Source organism: Colossoma macropomum, unplaced genomic scaffold (assembly GCF_904425465.1).
Source record: "Colossoma macropomum unplaced genomic scaffold, Colossoma_macropomum, whole genome shotgun sequence".
Classification (NCBI taxonomy): domain Eukaryota; kingdom Metazoa; phylum Chordata; class Actinopteri; order Characiformes; family Serrasalmidae; genus Colossoma; species Colossoma macropomum.
Window position 1 is genome coordinate 47,731,806 of NW_023494787.1, and position 19,075 is coordinate 47,750,880.

General features: G+C 40.9%; 1 protein-coding gene across 1 annotated transcript; it reads right to left on the bottom strand.

Annotated features, from left to right (window-relative positions):
• Positions 1-78: 78 nt before the first annotated feature.
• Positions 79-18,113, bottom strand: eppk1 (epiplakin 1). The gene is made up of 2 exons (XM_036567654.1): positions 18,008-18,113; positions 79-12,119 (listed from the first exon to the last, which is right to left on the bottom strand). The coding sequence occupies exon 2, from the start codon at positions 12,091-12,093 to the stop codon at positions 736-738; it is 11,358 nt and encodes a 3,785-aa protein (XP_036423547.1). The 5' UTR covers positions 12,094-12,119; positions 18,008-18,113; the 3' UTR covers positions 79-735.
• Positions 18,114-19,075: the final 962 nt, after the last annotated feature.

Here is a 19,075-nt window from a genome sequence, read left to right on the forward strand (position 1 = left end):
AAATTTCAAAGTTTGCTTGTTATAATGTTAACACTTCAATAGCTGTGGTTTAGGGATTTTTTATTCATATGCAAAAGACAAAGGAAAAAGTTTTTTATTAACTCAAAAAGTAAATATTCCAGTAAGGTGCAGCTGATAAAGAAAAACATGAAAAAGAATTGTTGAGAATAAAGATGCATATTTTCTTATGTTTTTAGTGCATTCTCTTTTCTTCCAGTCAAGTATTTCTTTTTGTGTTGTTTTCATCAGTTCTTAGTCACATAGATATATAAAAATGTACCCAAAATCAGTGCACCAACAGTCATTTCACAGACATTTTCAAACATTTTTCTGCAATATTTCATGGGTTCTCTGTATTAACACATCACAATAAAAGGAGATATGGCAATTAGTCAAGATTTTAAAGATTTGTTACAAGGGAAAATGTAATCATCTTCAGAACAATGGATTTTAAGGAGAACTGGTAAAACCTAATATCCTAAAACATGAACGTCCCAAAATGCATATGGTGTTACAAAAACATAAACATGTAGTAAATAAAAGCAAAATGATCTACCTAAAGTTTATGTAGAACTAAAACATCTATTAAAAAAAGTTGATGTTGCCCTTACCAAAGGATAAGATAAAATCTGTAACAAAGCAGGTACATGACAGCTCGTGACAATATCTACCATGAAATGTTTATTGCATGGTTATGTCAGTGTTATGTAGGGTGTTTCAAGTTCATCTCTGAATCTACTTCTTTAAAAGAAGTAAATTTAGTCCAGTGTTCGGATCTTTCACACATCTCTCAACCAGTTGCAAGTATGTTAGATTTTCTTTTGTGTTGGGGTCGAAGAAGCCCTTGGTGTCGTCTCCTGGGTCAGAAAGGATCTGGTTCATTTCTTCATCGAAATATCCTCTCTGGTAGGCCACTTCCACAGGGACGCGATGGCTGTACACTGGATCGATGATGCCACCTGTAGCAATCTGTGCTTCCAGAAGACGAATTCCATGATCCTTGACAATGAGATCTTTCTTCAAGGCCTGGAACAGTGAGATGGTGTTCCCAGTGTGAGGGTCAGTGTAGCCAGTGACTGCTCTCTCTGCAGACAGAAGTTTGCTCTTCCATTCAGTCCCCACAACTCCCTGAGCCACTGCCTCCTCTACTGAAAGTTTTTTGTTCTTCACTGGATCGATCACAAATCCAGTAGCCGCCTGAGCTTCCAATAAAACCAGTGAGGTTCCAGGAGTCAGAAGTGCTTTAGACTTGGCATTGTAGATACTCATAGTCTGTTTGGTTGACTGCACAAACACACCGGCAATGCAGTCTGTTCCCTGCAGATACTTTCGCACAGAGTCCATTTTGCTTACATGGTCAGCTGTGACCTTTCCAGCACTTAGGTCTTCATAAAGTTTCTTATCAATGATTTTAGATTTCAGCAACTCTTCAGCAGTCACTTCCTTCTTGATGCCTTGGAAGGTGGGGGCTTGTTTTGTTTCAGTGGTGATGGTGGTGGTAATAGTTGTGCTAGATGTCTTCTGCTGAATAATTGTCAGAACTTGCTCCAAGAAGTATTGAATTGTGATTGTGCCAGATTTAAACTGCTGGACCAGATCTCTTCTCTTCTCCTCTGTGATGTATTGAGAGTGTAAGAGATCCCAGAGAGATACCACCTGTCCTTGGAATTTACCTCCTGCCTTGTTTGTAGTTGTGGATTTGAGGATTTTCTTTGTAAGCTCATCAATGAAGAAGTAAAACTCTCCCTTCTTCACAATGACAAGCAGGCTCAGACCTGTCCCTGGATCTTTCACACATCTCTCAACGAGCTGCAAGTATGTGAGATTTTCTTGTGTATTGGGGTCGAAGAAGCCCTTGGTGTCGTCTCCTGGGTCAGAAAGGATCTGGTTCATTTCTTCATCGAAATATCCTCTCTGGTAGGCCACTTCCACAGGGACGCGATGGCTGTACACTGGATCGATGATGCCACCTGTAGCAATCTGTGCTTCCAGAAGACGAATTCCATGATCCTTGACAATGAGATCTTTCTTCAAGGCCTGGAAGAGTGAAATGGTGTTTCCATTGTGAGGGTCAGTGTAGCCAGTGACTGCTCTCTCTGCAGACAGAAGCTTGCTCTTCCATTCAGTCCCCACAACTCCCTGAGCCACTGCCTCCTCTACTGAAAGTTTTTTGTTCTTCACTGGATCGATCACAAATCCAGTAGCCGCCTGAGCTTCCAATAAAACCAGTGAGGTTCCAGGAGTCAGAAGTCCTTTAGACTTGGCATTATAGATGCTCATAGTCTCTTTGGTTGACTGTACAAATACACCAGCAATGCAGTCTGTTCCCTGCAGATACTTTCGCACAGAGTCCATTTTGCTTATGTGGTCAGCTGTGACCTTTCCAGCACTTAGGTCTTCATAAAGTTTCTTATCAATGATTTTAGATTTCAGCAACTCTTCAGCAGTCACTTCCTTTTTGATGCCTTGGAAGGTTGAGGCTTGTTTTGTTTCAGTGGTGGTGATGGTGGTGGTGGTGGTAATAGTTGTGCTAGATGTCTTCTGCTGAATAATTGTCAGAACTTGCTCCAAGAAGTATTGAATTGTGATTGTGCCAGATTTAAACTGCTGGACCAGATCTCTTCTCTTCTCCTCTGTGATGTATTGAGAGTGTAAGAGATCCCAGAGAGATACCACCTGTCCTTGGAATTTACCTCCTGCCTTGTTTGTAGTTGTGGATTTGAGGATTTTCTTTGTAAGCTCATCAATGAAGAAGTAAAACTCTCCCTTCTTCACAATGACAAGCAGGCTCAGACCTGTCTCTGGATCTTTCACACATCTCTCAACGAGCTGCAAGTATGTGAGATTTTCTTGTGTATTGGGGTCGAAGAAGCCCTTGGTGTCGTCTCCTGGGTCAGAAAGGATCTGGTTCATTTCTTCATCGAAATATCCTCTCTGGTAGGCCACTTCCACAGGGACGCGATGGCTGTACACTGGATCGATGATGCCACCTGTAGCAATCTGTGCTTCCAGAAGACGAATTCCATGATCCTTGACAATGAGATCTTTCTTCAAGGCCTGGAAGAGTGAAATGGTGTTTCCATTGTGAGGGTCAGTGTAGCCAGTGACTGCTCTCTCTGCAGACAGAAGTTTGCTCTTCCATTCAGTCCCCACAACTCCCTGAGCCACTGCCTCCTCTACTGAAAGTTTTTTGTTCTTCACTGGATCGATCACAAATCCAGTAGCCGCCTGAGCTTCCAATAAAACCAGTGAGGTTCCAGGAGTCAGAAGTCCTTTAGACTTGGCATTATAGATGCTCATAGTCTCTTTGGTTGACTGCACAAATACACCAGCAATGCAGTCTGTTCCCTGCAGATACTTTCGCACAGAGTCCATTTTGCTTATGTGGTCAGCTGTGACCTTTCCAGCACTTAGGTCTTCATAAAGTTTCTTATCAATGATTTTAGATTTCAGCAACTCTTCAGCAGTCACTTCCTTTTTGATGCCTTGGAAGGTTGAGGCTTGTTTTGTTTCAGTGGTGGTGATGGCGGTGGTGGTGGTAATAGTTGTGCTAGATGTCTTCTGCTGAATAATTGTCAGAACTTGCTCCAAGAAGTATTGAATTGTGATTGTGCCAGATTTAAACTGCTGGACCAGATCTCTTCTCTTCTCCTCTGTGATGTATTGAGAGTGTAAGAGATCCCAGAGAGATACCACCTGTCCTTGGAATTTACCTCCTGCCTTGTTTGTAGTTGTGGATTTGAGGATTTTCTTTGTAAGCTCATCAATGAAGAAGTAAAACTCTCCCTTCTTCACAATGACAAGCAGGCTCAGACCTGTCCCTGGATCTTTCACACATCTCTCAACGAGCTGCAAGTATGTGAGATTTTCTTGTGTATTGGGGTCGAAGAAGCCCTTGGTGTCGTCTCCTGGGTCAGAAAGGATCTGGTTCATTTCTTCATCGAAATATCCTCTCTGGTAGGCCACTTCCACAGGGACGCGATGGCTGTACACTGGATCGATGATGCCACCTGTAGCAATCTGTGCTTCCAGAAGACGAATTCCATGATCCTTGACAATGAGATCTTTCTTCAAGGCCTGGAAGAGTGAAATGGTGTTTCCATTGTGAGGGTCAGTGTAGCCAGTGACTGCTCTCTCTGCAGACAGAAGCTTGCTCTTCCATTCAGTCCCCACAACTCCCTGAGCCACTGCCTCCTCTACTGAAAGTTTTTTGTTCTTCACTGGATCGATCACAAATCCAGTAGCCGCCTGAGCTTCCAATAAAACCAGTGAGGTTCCAGGAGTCAGAAGTCCTTTAGACTTGGCATTATAGATGCTCATAGTCTCTTTGGTTGACTGTACAAATACACCAGCAATGCAGTCTGTTCCCTGCAGATACTTTCGCACAGAGTCCATTTTGCTTATGTGGTCAGCTGTGACCTTTCCAGCACTTAGGTCTTCATAAAGTTTCTTATCAATGATTTTAGATTTCAGCAACTCTTCAGCAGTCACTTCCTTTTTGATGCCTTGGAAGGTTGAGGCTTGTTTTGTTTCAGTGGTGGTGATGGCGGTGGTGGTGGTAATAGTTGTGCTAGATGTCTTCTGCTGAATAATTGTCAGAACTTGCTCCAAGAAGTATTGAATTGTGATTGTGCCAGATTTAAACTGCTGGACCAGATCTCTTCTCTTCTCCTCTGTGATGTATTGAGAGTGTAAAAGATCCCAGAGAGATACCACCTGTCCTTGGAATTTACCTCCTGCCTTGTTTGTAGTTGTGGATTTGAGGATTTTCTTTGTAAGCTCATCAATGAAGAAGTAAAACTCTCCCTTCTTCACAATGACAAGCAGGCTCAGACCTGTCCCTGGATCTTTCACACATCTCTCAACGAGCTGCAAGTATGTGAGATTTTCTTGTGTATTGGGGTCGAAGAATCCTTTGGTGTCATCACTTGGGTCAGAAAGGATCTGGTTCATTTCTTCATCGAAATATCCTCTCTGGTAGGCCACTTCCACAGGGACGCGATGGCTGTACACTGGATCGATGATGCCACCTGTAGCAATCTGTGCTTCCAGAAGACGAATTCCATGATCCTTGACAATGAGATCTTTCTTCAAGGCCTGGAAGAGTGAAATGGTGTTTCCATTGTGAGGGTCAGTGTAGCCAGTGACTGCTCTCTCTGCAGACAGAAGCTTGCTCTTCCATTCAGTCCCCACAACTCCCTGAGCCACTGCCTCCTCTACTGAAAGTTTTTTGTTCTTCACTGGATCGATCACAAATCCAGTAGCTGCCTGAGCTTCCAATAAAACCAGTGAGGTTCCAGGAGTCAGAAGTCCTTTAGACTTGGCATTATAGATGCTCATAGTCTCTTTGGTTGACTGCACAAACACACCGGCAATGCAGTCTGTTCCCTGCAGATACTTTCGCACAGAGTCCATTTTGCTTACATGGTCAGCTGTGACCTTTCCAGCACTTAGGTCTTCATAAAGTTTCTTATCAATGATTTTAGATTTCAGCAACTCTTCAGCAGTCACTTCCTTTTTGATGCCTTGGAAGGTTGAGGCTTGTTTTGTTTCAGTGGTGGTGATGGCGGTGGTGGTGGTAATAGTTGTGCTAGATGTCTTCTGCTGAATAATTGTCAGAACTTGCTCCAAGAAGTATTGAATTGTGATTGTGCCAGATTTAAACTGCTGGACCAGATCTCTTCTCTTCTCCTCTGTGATGTATTGAGAGTGTAAGAGATCCCAGAGAGATACCACCTGTCCTTGGAATTTACCTCCTGCCTTGTTTGTAGTTGTGGATTTGAGGATTTTCTTTGTAAGCTCATCAATGAAGAAGTAAAACTCTCCCTTCTTCACAATGACAAGCAGGCTCAGACCTGTCCCTGGATCTTTCACACATCTCTCAACGAGCTGCAAGTATGTGAGATTTTCTTGTGTATTGGGGTCGAAGAAGCCCTTGGTGTCGTCTCCTGGGTCAGAAAGGATCTGGTTCATTTCTTCATCGAAATATCCTCTCTGGTAGGCCACTTCCACAGGGACGCGATGGCTGTACACTGGATCGATGATGCCACCTGTAGCAATCTGTGCTTCCAGAAGACGAATTCCATGATCCTTGACAATGAGATCTTTCTTCAAGGCCTGGAAGAGTGAAATGGTGTTTCCATTGTGAGGGTCAGTGTAGCCAGTGACTGCTCTCTCTGCAGACAGAAGCTTGCTCTTCCATTCAGTCCCCACAACTCCCTGAGCCACTGCCTCCTCTACTGAAAGTTTTTTGTTCTTCACTGGATCGATCACAAATCCAGTAGCCGCCTGAGCTTCCAATAAAACCAGTGAGGTTCCAGGAGTCAGAAGTCCTTTAGACTTGGCATTATAGATGCTCATAGTCTCTTTGGTTGACTGTACAAATACACCAGCAATGCAGTCTGTTCCCTGCAGATACTTTCGCACAGAGTCCATTTTGCTTATGTGGTCAGCTGTGACCTTTCCAGCACTTAGGTCTTCATAAAGTTTCTTATCAATGATTTTAGATTTCAGCAACTCTTCAGCAGTCACTTCCTTTTTGATGCCTTGGAAGGTTGAGGCTTGTTTTGTTTCAGTGGTGGTGATGGTGGTGGTGGTGGTAATAGTTGTGCTAGATGTCTTCTGCTGAATAATTGTCAGAATTTGTTCCAAGAAGTATTCAATTTTGATTGTGCCAGATTTAAACTGCTGGACCAGATCTCTTCTCTTCTCCTCTGTGATGTATTGAGAGTGTAAAAGATCCCAGAGAGATACCACCTGTCCTTGGAATTTACCTCCTGCCTTGTTTGTAGTTGTGGATTTGAGGATTTTCTTTGTAAGCTCATCAATGAAGAAGTAAAACTCTCCCTTCTTCACAATGACAAGCAAGCTCAGACCTGTCTCTGGATCTTTCACACATCTCTCAATGAGCTGCAAGTATGTGAGATTTTCTTGTGTATTGGGGTCGAAGAATCCCTTGGTGTCATCACTTGGGTCAGAAAGGATCTGGTTCATTTCTTCATCAAAATATCCTCTTTGGTAGGCCACTTCCACAGGGACGCGATGGCTGTGCACTGGATCGATAATACCACCTGTAGCAATCTGTGCTTCCAGAAGACGAATTCCATGATCCTTGACAATGAGATCTTTCTTCAAGGCCTGGAACAGTGAGATGGTGTTCCCAGTGTGAGGGTCAGTGTAGCCAGTGACTGCTCTCTCTGCAGACAGAAGTTTGTTCTTCCATTCAATCCCCACAACTCCCTGAGCCACTGCCTCCTCTACTGAGAGTTTTTTGTTCTTTACTGGATCAATCATAAATCCAGTAGCCGCCTGAGCTTCCAGTAAAACCAGTGAGGTTCCAGGTGTCAGAAGTCCCTTGGATTTGGCTTCGTAGATGCTTAAAATTTGCTTTGTTGATTCAACTCTCACCCCAGCTATGCAGTTGGTTGCACCAAGGAATTTTTGAATGAATTCAGTTTGATTGATTTCATCATCTGTTACTTCATCATTGATGATTTTAGTTAACATTTCTTTCGATATAATTTTTGATTCAAAAAGCTGACTGGCTGAAACTTGTTTTCTGAGGCCTTTAAAAGAATGTCTCTTTGTTGTCACTTCAATTATTATTGCTGTCACCATTTGTATGAGTTCCTCCAATGTTAATTTTCCTGATTTGTACTCTTCAATTAGCTGCTTCCTCTTTTGTGCTGTTATGTACCCTGACATTAATACATCCCACAATGACACCCGTAGTCCTTCAAACTTTCCTGCAACATTGATAAGAGATTTCTCTTTGAAGACCATTTTCACTTGCTCATCAGTGTATGTTGACCTCTCATTATTTTCAGGTACAGGCAAAAGCAGAAGTCCTGTGTTTGAATTTTTGACACATCTTTCTCTGAGTTGGTGGTAAGTGAGATTTCCTTTTGTGTTTTGGTCAGAATACCATTTTGTGTCATCATCAGGGTTGGCCAGAAGCTGACTGATCTCCTCATCCAGGCATCCTCGTTTTATGGCATGACTAGCAGGCAGTCGGTGGCTGAGAACTGGATCAATGATTCCTCCAGTAGCAAGCTGTGCCTCCAAGAGTCGTAGTCCATGGTTTCTGGGTATAAGATCCTTTTTTATGGCCTCAAGTAGGGCAATTTTCTCACCTGTGTATGGATCTGTAAATCCAGTAACAGCTTGTTCAGCAAGGAGTAAGTGCTCAAGTAGATCTGGCCCAATGAGTTGTTCTTTGGCACCTTCTTCAACAGAGAGATGATTGTTTTTTATGGGATCAATCATAAAACCTGTTGCTGCCTGAGCTTCAAGTAGTATCAGTGCCATATCAGGACTGAGCAGTCCTTTTGTTTTGGCTTCGTATATACTCAGCACTCTTTCCGACGGATGAATTTTCACTCCAGCAATGCTTCCTGTGCCCTTCAAATAACGTTGCACTGAATCCTGTTTTACCACTTGTTCCAAAGTAGTTTTTCCATCCTGCAAGTCCTTGTAGGTAGGGGCATCAATGATTCCAAAATCAAAAAGCTGTTGCACAGAAACAGGTTTTCTGAAGCCCATTGTTGTTTGAAGAGTCGCTTCCCTTTGTTCCAGTTTTTTGATAGTTGTAAGGACTATAGTGACAATGTCTTGTATTTTTAGCAACTTTGATCGGTATTGTTCAAGGAACTTTTGCCTTTGCTCATCAGTAAAGTACTCAGAATTTATCAGCACCCAGAGGGAAAGAGATTTTCCAGAAAAGCGGCCAACAGAAATTGTGATTGTATTCTTCTCAAAGTCCTTCTTTATTTCAGCATCAGAGAGGATGTTTTCAGTTTCTTGTTGTACTTTCCCTTTTTCGGTCAGTGGCAAAAGAAGAAATCCTGAGTCTGGATCTTTGATGCATCTTGTTGTCATCTCCTTGTAAGTTAAGTTCTCTTTTGTGTTAGGGTCGAAAAAACCCTTGGTGTCGTCACTTGGGTCTAATAGGATCTGGTTGATATCTGCATCAAAGTAGCCCTTTTTGTAAGCAACTTCAAGAGGTAAATGGACACTTGTCAAGGGATCAATGATGCCACCTGTGGCAATTTGAGCCTCAAGTAAACGGATCCCATGCTGATGTACAACAAGGTCCTTCTTCATGGCTTGGAAAAGGGACAAGTTATCACCTGTGTAAGGATCCTTGTAACCAGTTACTGCCCCCTCAGCGGACAAGAGCTTTTCATATAACTCTGGCCCGATTAATTTCTGTTTTAAGGCCTCTTCAACGGAGAGTTTTTGGTTGTGTATGGGATCAGTGATGAAGCCAGTGGCAGCCTGTGCCTCCAGAAGACATAGAGCAGTACCAGGGGTAAGCAGGCCCTTTTTCTTAGCTTCATAGATGTTCATTTTCTGACCAGATGGTTTCAGAATCACACCTGCAATGGAGCTGGTTCCTTCTACAGAGTTCCTCACTGAGTCCATCTGAAGAATATCTCTCAGTGCAAGTTTTCCTTCAAGCAAGAATTTGTATGTTTTCTCATCTATGATGTTCAATTTAAGAAGGTCCAAAATGGAGACATTCTTCTTAAGACCCTTGATGTAGAGATCAGCATTCCTCAGAACTTCTTTGTTCTCGATAATTTCCAGAATTGTTGTAATGATTTCCTCAATTGTGAGTGTCTTTGACGTGTACCCATGTGTCAGCTTCTGTCTCTTCTCTTCTGATAAATATTCAGAGTTAATGAGATCCCAGAGTGTCACTTTCTTGTTGCTGAATCTGCCATATTTCACAGTGACATATGTGGCTTGAAATGTCTCTTTGATGCTGTCTTGTATTTTGACTCGCTTATCTTTTCCTTTGATTGGCAAAAGGCGGAGGCCTGTGCTGGGGTCAGTGACACATCTGTTCATAAGCTGCAGATATGTAAGGTTTTCCTGAGTGTTTGGGTCAAAGAATCCTTTTGTGTCATCAGATGGATCGTCCAGAATCTGATTCATTTCAACATCAAAGTACCCCTTTTTGTACGCTATATGGACAGGAATTCGATGGCTGTTTACTGGATCTATTATGCCCCCAGTGGCAATCTGGGCTTCCAACAGGCGAATTCCATGATCTTTCAAGATCAGCTCTTTCTGCATTGCCTGGAACAAAGATATGGTTTTGTTGGTGTATGGATCTTTGTAGCCTGTCACTGCCTTTTCAGCTGACAGCAGTTTTGCATGAAGCTCAGGCCCCACTACTCTAGCCTTAACAGCATCATCAACTGAGAATTTCCTATTTGTAATTGGATCAATGATGAATCCTGTTGCTGCCTGGGCTTCTAAAAGGATGAGTGATGTTCCTGGTCTTAGCAGTCCTTTTCGCTGGGCCTGGTAGATTGACATAATTTGAGAATCAGGAAGCAAGACCCCTGCAATGCTTGTTTTACCTTGCAGGTATATTTGAACCGATTCATCCTCTTTAATATCCTCCACAGTTATATTCCCTGTTTTTAGTTTCTCTAGATCATTCTTGGTAATGATATCAGCCTCAGCAAGTTGATCTGCAGTGACGTGGTCCCTGATGCCTTCAAAAATCACATGGGTTGTTTTCTCTGAATGTTCAATAATCTCCAGAACATAGGTGATTATCATCTCAACAGTACGGGTTCCTTTTCTGTACTGTTGAAAGATGTCTTGCCTTTGTGTTTCTGTGAAGTATTCTGACATCAGTAATTCCCAAAGTGAAACGGTCATTCCTTTGTACTTTCCATGTGTCACTTTAACCATAACAGCTTTGAAGGTTACTTTGGTTTTGTAGTCAATGAATGTGTAATTTTGGCCACTAGTCTCTTCATATAGAGGCAGCAGTGTGAGGCCTGTGGCTGGGTCAATAACACAACGATTGATCAGCTGCAGATATGTAAGGTTTTCTTTTGTGTTGGGATCAAAGAAGCCTTTGGTATCATCTCCAGAATCTTCAAGGATGGCGTTCATGTCCTCGTCAAAGAAGCCTCGTTTGTATGCAACATCAACAGGAACTCTGTGGCTGTTTATTGGATCGATAATTCCACCTGTGGCGATCTGCGCTTCAAGCAAACGGATGCCATGTTCTTTGACAATCAGATCTTTTGACAGTGCCTGAAACAGTGAAATTGTTTTACCAGTATATGGATCCTTGTAACCAGTGACAGCACGTTCTGCTGCAATTAATTTTGCGTGGTACTCTGGGCCTACAAGTTTGTTTTTGATGGCATCATCCACACTGAACTGTTTGTTTTCAACAGGGTCTATCATGAATCCAGTAGCTGCCTGTGCTTCTAATAAAATTAATGCTGTACCAGGCATGAGAATGCTTTTCTTCATTGCCTGATAGATGCTCATTTTCTCATTAGAGGAGAGCACTGCCACTCCCCCAATGCTCCCTTTCCCCTCCAGATACTCCTTAACTGTTTCCATAAGCATGACATCTTTTGTGGTGGTTGTGCCCTTTTGTAGATCGTCATACGTTTTTTGGTCAATGATTTTCGATGCCAGCAGCTCAGTGGAAGTCACTCCCCTACGGAGACCCTTGAATGTAATGTACACTGGGAAGAGTTGCAAGCCAGTCTGTGGATCCGCAAAACATTTCTCCACCAGTTGTGAATATGAGAGATTTTCCTGAGAATTTGGGTCATAGAACACTCTCAGTGTGTCCACCTGGTCTGTAAAGATACCTTTTTCATAGTGCCCCATCTCAAAAGCTTTCTCTTCTGAAATGTGACACTGCTCAACAGGATCATAAATGCCTGTTGTTGAGATCTGAGCTTCAAGCAACCTGATCCCATATTCTTTGGGAATCACATCTTTTTGTATTGCTTGGAATAATGAGATTGGTTGGTTGGTATAAGGATCTACATAACCCTTTCTAGCCTTTTCTGCAGATTGCAGCTTTTCCTTCATCTCTGGCCCAACAATTCCTTCTTTGACAGCATCTTCAACTGAGAGCTTTCTGTTGTTAAGAGGGTCGATGATTCCCTCAGTTGCAGCTTGGGCTTCTAAAAGAGCCAAACATGTTCCTGATTTTAGTAGCCGCTTTTTAAAGGCTTGGTATATGGTGATAGTCTCATTTGACTTTTCGAGAAACACCCCAGCCACTGCCCCTCGAGTTTGGCCATTTTCCTGGGCTGCCATGTTCTGATGATCTCTTGCTCCCAAACCTGTGTATAAAAAAATGAAGAAAAACAGTTCTGAAGCACTGTAATATATGCATATCATTTGTGTAGGAACATAAGGAAATGGAAGAACAGTTCCATGTTTTTGTACTGAAATACAAACACTACATGTGCAGTTACCTCATTAACTATTACGCCAAAATCAGGTTTGCTGTGACAAACATATGTGCTACACATATAAAGTGCTACACTTTACTTCTTGTTTCATATTTTGGCATAACCTTTCTACTGTCTACTATAATGCTGAATTCCACCAACTGTGTCTGCCAATGAAGTTTCCCTGTCACTGTAATAAATTCCCATATATTATTTTGCAATGAAATGGCTATGAACAGAACTCAACACATAAATACATGTTATATGAAAGAATAAAATAATATATATCATGACATATAAAGTATACCAGATGAACTGGAATACATAATATATTAAAAAAACAGTTAAGTGAGACAGAACCATGGCATTATTTCCCTGTAGACCAGATGTCAACCGTATCAGCTTTTTATTGAAGTTGATATTCCATGGTTTTATACCACATGTTGTTGACATACCTGATGATAATTTGGTTATTCATATTATTACAGCCAGGGCTTAGAGGGAGGGATACTGTGTGTCTACTCTGTTTATTTAAGTCTCAATTTGTGAATGTCTCTTTTAAAGGCTTGTTTGTAACAAGCAGACATTTTAAAAAGTATTAAAGAGTATTTAAAAAAAGAGTATTAAGAAGTATAAACACAAATTGTGCGTTTTTAGGACCACCTCCTTTGTCCATTTTATCAGCTCCACTTACTATATAGGTGCACTTTGTAGTTTTACAGTTACAGACTGTAGTCCATCTGTTTCTCTGATACTTTGTTAGCCCCCTTTTACCCTGTTCTTCAGTGGTCAGGACCCCCATGGACCCTCTCAGAGCAGGTACTATTTGGGTGGTGGATCATTCTCAGCACTGCAGTAACACTGACGTGGTGGTGGTGTGTTAGTGTGTGTTGTGCTGGTCTGAGTGGATCAGACACAGCAGTGCTGCTGGAGTTTTTAAACACCTCAGTGTCACTGCTGGACTGAGAATAGTCCACCAACCAAAAATATCCAGCCAACAGCGTTCTGTGGGCAGTGTCCTGTGACCATTGATGAAGGACTAGAGGATGACCAACACAAACTGTGCAGCAGCAGATGAGCTATCATCTCTGACTTTACATCTACAAGGTGGACTGACAAGGTAGGAGTGTCTAATAGAGTGGACAGTGAGTGGACACAGTGTTTAAAAACTCCAGCAGCAATGCTGTGTCTGATCCACTCAGACCAGCGCAACACACACTAACACACAACCACCACGTCAGTGTTACTGCAGTGCTGAGAATGATCCACCACCCAAATAGTACCTGCTCTGAGAGGGTCCATGGGGGTCCTGACCACTGAAGAACAGGGTAAAAGGGGGCTAACAAAGTATCAGAGAAACAGATGGACTACAGTCTGTAACTGTAAAACTACAAAGTGCACCTATATAGTAAGTGGAGCTGATAAAATGGACAATGAGCGTAGAAACAAGGAGGTGGTCAGAATGTTATGCCTGATCGGTGTGCATGTGTGTGTGCGTGTGTGTGTGTGTGTGTGTGTGTGTGTACAGGCCAACATGACATTCAGGCAAAACATAAGGGTCTGTTTACGAAAATGGGCAGCTGGTGTGAGCATAGTGAAACTGGAAATGCAGGATGCTGGTAAATGATGAAATGTTGTACATTAAGTTTGCTGATTAACTAATGCTTTACTATCTTTAGGATACTAATTCCCTAAAGGTCTAGTAGTGGATCATCATGCATGCAGGGAGCTCATCATAGAGATCATTAGAATGATCTCAGTGTTAGAATAAACAGCTATAAAGGAGTAATAAGGTTTTATGACAGCGACTGGTTACACAAAACATTAGGCAGTAGAAGTGTCCTTAATCTGTAAAAAATCAACAAACTGTCTGCACTGATAGTGTAAAAAATGAGTCATCCAATGTCAGTGGACCCTGACAAAAAGAGAAAAATATTTAAATGTGCATTTTCGTGAAACTAAATTTTGGTGGTATTGCATGTCAAACATCCCACATTTGCAACTCATTTGAACAGTTGCAGCTTTGTGAAACAAGTTGCATAAAATAGCAAATCAAAAAATTAGGTTTGCAAGAATTGGATATTTTCATTTTCAAATATTATATTGAATATTCTGTAAAAATAAGGAAAGCTCAGGATGTGTGTGTAAATGAAAAATATTATTATTATTATTATTATTATTATTATACAGCTTTAAATACTACAAGCTAAAGGAAAACCTAAATGATATACAGGTATTGTCATAGCAAAAAGCATAAAATGCTACTCCAGGTAATCAGATAGATGTATGTATGGATGGATGGATGGATGAATGGATGGTTGCATGGAAGCTAATTTGACTAAGTAGTTTATTAAGTAATTATGTGCAACTTTGTTTCTAATTGTTTCATGTTGCATTAAAATTACATTGCATGAAACTAGTTGCATGAAAGCTTCACCATGTAAATCTTCTTTCCCAAGCTACACAAGACAGTCCAGTTTCTAATCTATTGATGTTTCAGAGTTAAGATATGCAGAATATCGCAACAGACAACTCCCTTCAGTGCTATCTTCATTTTGGGTGTGTTCTCGAAGGGACAGGCTCTAAGAAACCTCATTGGTAGGACATGTCGCACCATCAAACTGGAATCAGGTCACCCGTTTATGTGTAGGTTAAGCATATACAGTATATTTTAGGTACAGATTAACTCCATAGTAAACTTTTATAAGATCCACACACAACACTAGGAAAGGGAGCTTTCTAATGGATAAGATAAATCTTCTCTAAAGCTGAACAAAAAAAAAATCACTCTCTCATCATTCTGTCTAAAAGTAGGGAGTATTAAATCACAGTATGTCACAATACATCTAACTTTTCTCTCGCTGAGAAATTGCATCATGACATTTCACTCACATACGAAACACAGACTCCCACAGGCAGAGATGACAAGATAAACATTCCTGAAACTTCTTTTCCCATCAGGGATCTTTTGTTATTGGCTGCAAACCTCTGAAAGTAGACAACTCCAGACCTTTCACACCATCTATGCTACTTAAATGATACTGTATTTTGGTCATCGCATATGGTTTTAGGGCTTTTGGTCACTGCATAACTCCATCTCCAGTGAAAACAATGTTGCATGCTAATATCACCACGAAATCAATTAGACAGTATTCTAGCAAAATTGAATAATCTAAGCATGTATACAGTTCTGAATAGACTGTCTATACAGTGCTGTGCAAAAAACAGCAGTTATTCTAGGCCGTCAGCATTTCATTATCATCCAGCACCTTGTTTGGCTGATCATACTTCATTAATCAACTGAGCTGGTGATGAAGTTTGACTAAAGGCATCCAGGAGAATCTGGAGCCAAACTTTAGCTATTTACTACTTAAAATATCAGCCACTTTTTTGAAAATAAGATTTTTACAGGAAAAACAAACTTTTTTTCAAAATAAATGGTTTTAAATAAAAGTGCTTAGGTGCTTTAACGCATATTGTGTATGTACTGTTTTGTGCAAAGGTTTTGGCACCCCTGGTCAAACTACATTCTAAGTGAAAATAAGTGAACACACCCTCTACAGAGAGCACACTTCTGCACATTTTAATACTCAATTACTAATTATATGCTGAATTTAGCATATTGGGAAAAATATCAAATCTTGTGCGTGCAAAACTTATGACACATTTTTACATTTTTTTCCAGTGTTATCGTCAGATCAACCTTAACAAATTGCATCATAGTAACAAGCAATCAAACCAGTTTTATTCAACTCAAAAAATGACATTGATTGAACCATTCTTTCAAAATATATAGGTTGAATAAAACTAGTTCATTTTCTTGTTACTACATGAAGTAATTTTTAGGTTGATCTGACAAGACATTTTTACAGTGCAGTTTGCAGAAAAAATATCTTATTAATAATATGAATATGACTCCTCTGTGGAGAAGTTATTTTCACTTAGAAAATTGAAAATCAACATGTGATTTGGGGAGTATTCAAAGATTTCCATACAACTGCATTTAGTCACTGTCCAACGCAAATCTCCAAAATAGTGTCTTTACAGAAGAGGGCAAAAACTGTCTTAACTTTTAATGTAAGTTAATGTAAAGTGGTTTTATTCCAAGTAATGTTAGAGCATTTCTATTGGTCCATTCATTGTTATATTTTCAATGTAAACGACAGCCGCCATGTTCAATTGATGCAGAAAAAATAAACAAAAATGGAGAATTTTTTTGGATAACAACAATATATGTACAGGGTCTGGAGCTTCAAGGCCCTGGGAGCTTACGCCTCGCTTATTAGCTCTGTGCCAACTGTATACATAAATCATCACACACTTGCCTGAGACCATTTTGAGCAGTAAAGTAATTAGACTTGCTTTTGTGTTTTATGAGTCTGTATGACACACTCTTATCTGTAAACACGCACGAAAGTATGTTGCACAGCTAAAAACAGTAACAGCAGCTGCCTTGAAGCCACTAGTTTTGTTCATTTTTGTAGATAACAGTGTTGGAAAATACATGAGAAAATCTATTAACAATTCCACAATATTTGAGGCGAGAAGGGTAACATTATTTCACTCAGAGGCCCTAATGACTGTGTTTACCAAACATGCATGTGTTGTGGTATTTGCAGTAGAGTAATATGACACTGGCTATGAAGCACAATGGCCATATTGTCACAAAGGGCGCCACAAATCCAAACGACAAAACCAAAACCACCCAAATCTGTTAGAATTCGCTCCAATTCAGCTCAGATCTCAAGCATGAGAGGCATTGCCTTGTCCAGAAAATCCACCCCAGTTCTTTGCAACAGCTTTTTTATTCAAATGAGGGAAAGTGTCCCAACAACACCTGGCGTAAATGTTCTTTTGCACTGATGTGGCAATAGAAAAACATTTTACAAGTCCTTCTGGAATTTGTTCTAGCAACAGTGATGGGTTTCGGTGTGCAAGTTTCATCAGGTATACCTTGTTAGAGATGAATAGCATTCTTTCTTCATGATGTAAATGTCCCAAACACGTCTGGCATAGCGACGGAAATGACACCTTTCCTGCACGGGCATATTTTCATCCTTGTGCATGGAAGACCGCAAGTATGGGCAGGGCTATTGGACACTACTTTTATGTAACTGAATACCTTCACATTGACAGTGGGGAATAAACTATGATTCAACAGCTTATCTGGGCAGTAGGTGTTTATTTGCTCAGAAAAAGACTTATTTTACAGTTATTAGGATCATATCAGTGCAATAAGTGGTGATTTCATGTATGTGAGTTTGTTTAACCATTTCCAAAGCTTTTTTTTGTAGCAACCCAGTATTATTTGTATTTATCATCCAGTGCTTGGTCAGTGCAACATACATTTTACTGTATTTATTCTTATTTTCATTTACACATAAGTTAAAAGGTGGCTCTTCAGTGAATAATAACAATTCAACCGTTCTTGCTCTACACCCTAGTAAAAGGAAGTCCTGGTACATCTGTTATCTACCAAAGACCATATAAGTGAGTGACCCACCCTTAAATTATGTTTAACAATCATCACTTACTTACATTGCGCCTCAGTCATGAATGGTCAAAGGTAGCTGTGTGTAAATGTTTGCAGTGCCTCTTTACTGCATGACCGCAACTGTAGACCTCCCAGGACACTGACCCAAATAAACCTATTCTGTTACGCTTCCTCGGCCACTTCCTCGCGTCCAGAGTAAATGCAATGGAATGTGCTCTGTCAGCGAAGTGGTGAAACATGAAAGAGAGCTATGTCCAGACAACGTTCAGACGTTACTCCTTACCTCGGTTTGTGAGCTCGTAAGATGGTCCGGTCTCCGTCAGGCGGAGAATGCTTTCAGCTGGCAGAGAGCTGAGGGGGATTTGCCAGATGTACACTGGTGGAGGGAGAGTGGAAGGTGCGCTTTCAGTCCTCTGCTTCTAGAACTTATCTACAGGAGGAAAGCTCCACCCATGGAACACTCCTCTTTCTCTGGAGACAAAGCAAATGGCCTGCAGTGCATTGAAGGAATGTCTTCCCCCCTTACACTGTTGATCAGGAGCCAAAAGTAACAGCGTATAGAACTTCAGTAGAACGTCCTAAAACAGAGTGATTTGATTTTTCCTAATTGTCAGGGACTTTTCTAAGTGGAGGCTTTTGACCTCTTAAAATCCCAGGCTTATTATATCCTCAGGCTTATTAGTTAGTAAAAAAGGCAACCTGGCTGAGTTATTCTACAGTTACAGGACTGAGGAGTGGACGTCTGGACTTGTTAGCCGCTCCTGGCCATTTAAAAGGGGAATTCCACAGAAATTTCTGCATAATTAAATGGTTAAAATGTAAACCATTTCAAGTGGTTTGATGTGAAGTGTTCCATTGTAGAGAAAACTGCTGCATCAGAATTGTTCACAGCGATGCCAGAAGAGTTCAATGCCTCTAAAAGCTCCTTCACAGAAAGCCATTAGATGAAATGTTGTGAGTGCACTTGCTGATGGCTGAGATATGGTGTTACTATAGTTTCGAGATAAGATTTGAATCTAAAACTAATGATTTTGATCTAAAAAGCTTTTGTCCATTCAGGGTGGAGACATACACGCATGGCATTGTAAGATAAAGCAGCACGCAAAAAAAAGATTTATCACTCTTCATCATCAGCATTGCATATAAAAGCTCAGGAGACACATGTAGGTTCTCCGGTGGTTTGGGATGTGAATAAATTGGCTAAATCACAAAAATGAAGCATTTCACCTCATTCCACTCTGAGTGACTGAATACAACTGAAACATGCAATCATTTGAAAAAATCAGTGGAACTTCCCTTCAAGGCGTTCCTCTTTGGTTCTTTCTCACATGTTAGCAGGTTTTATACCAGC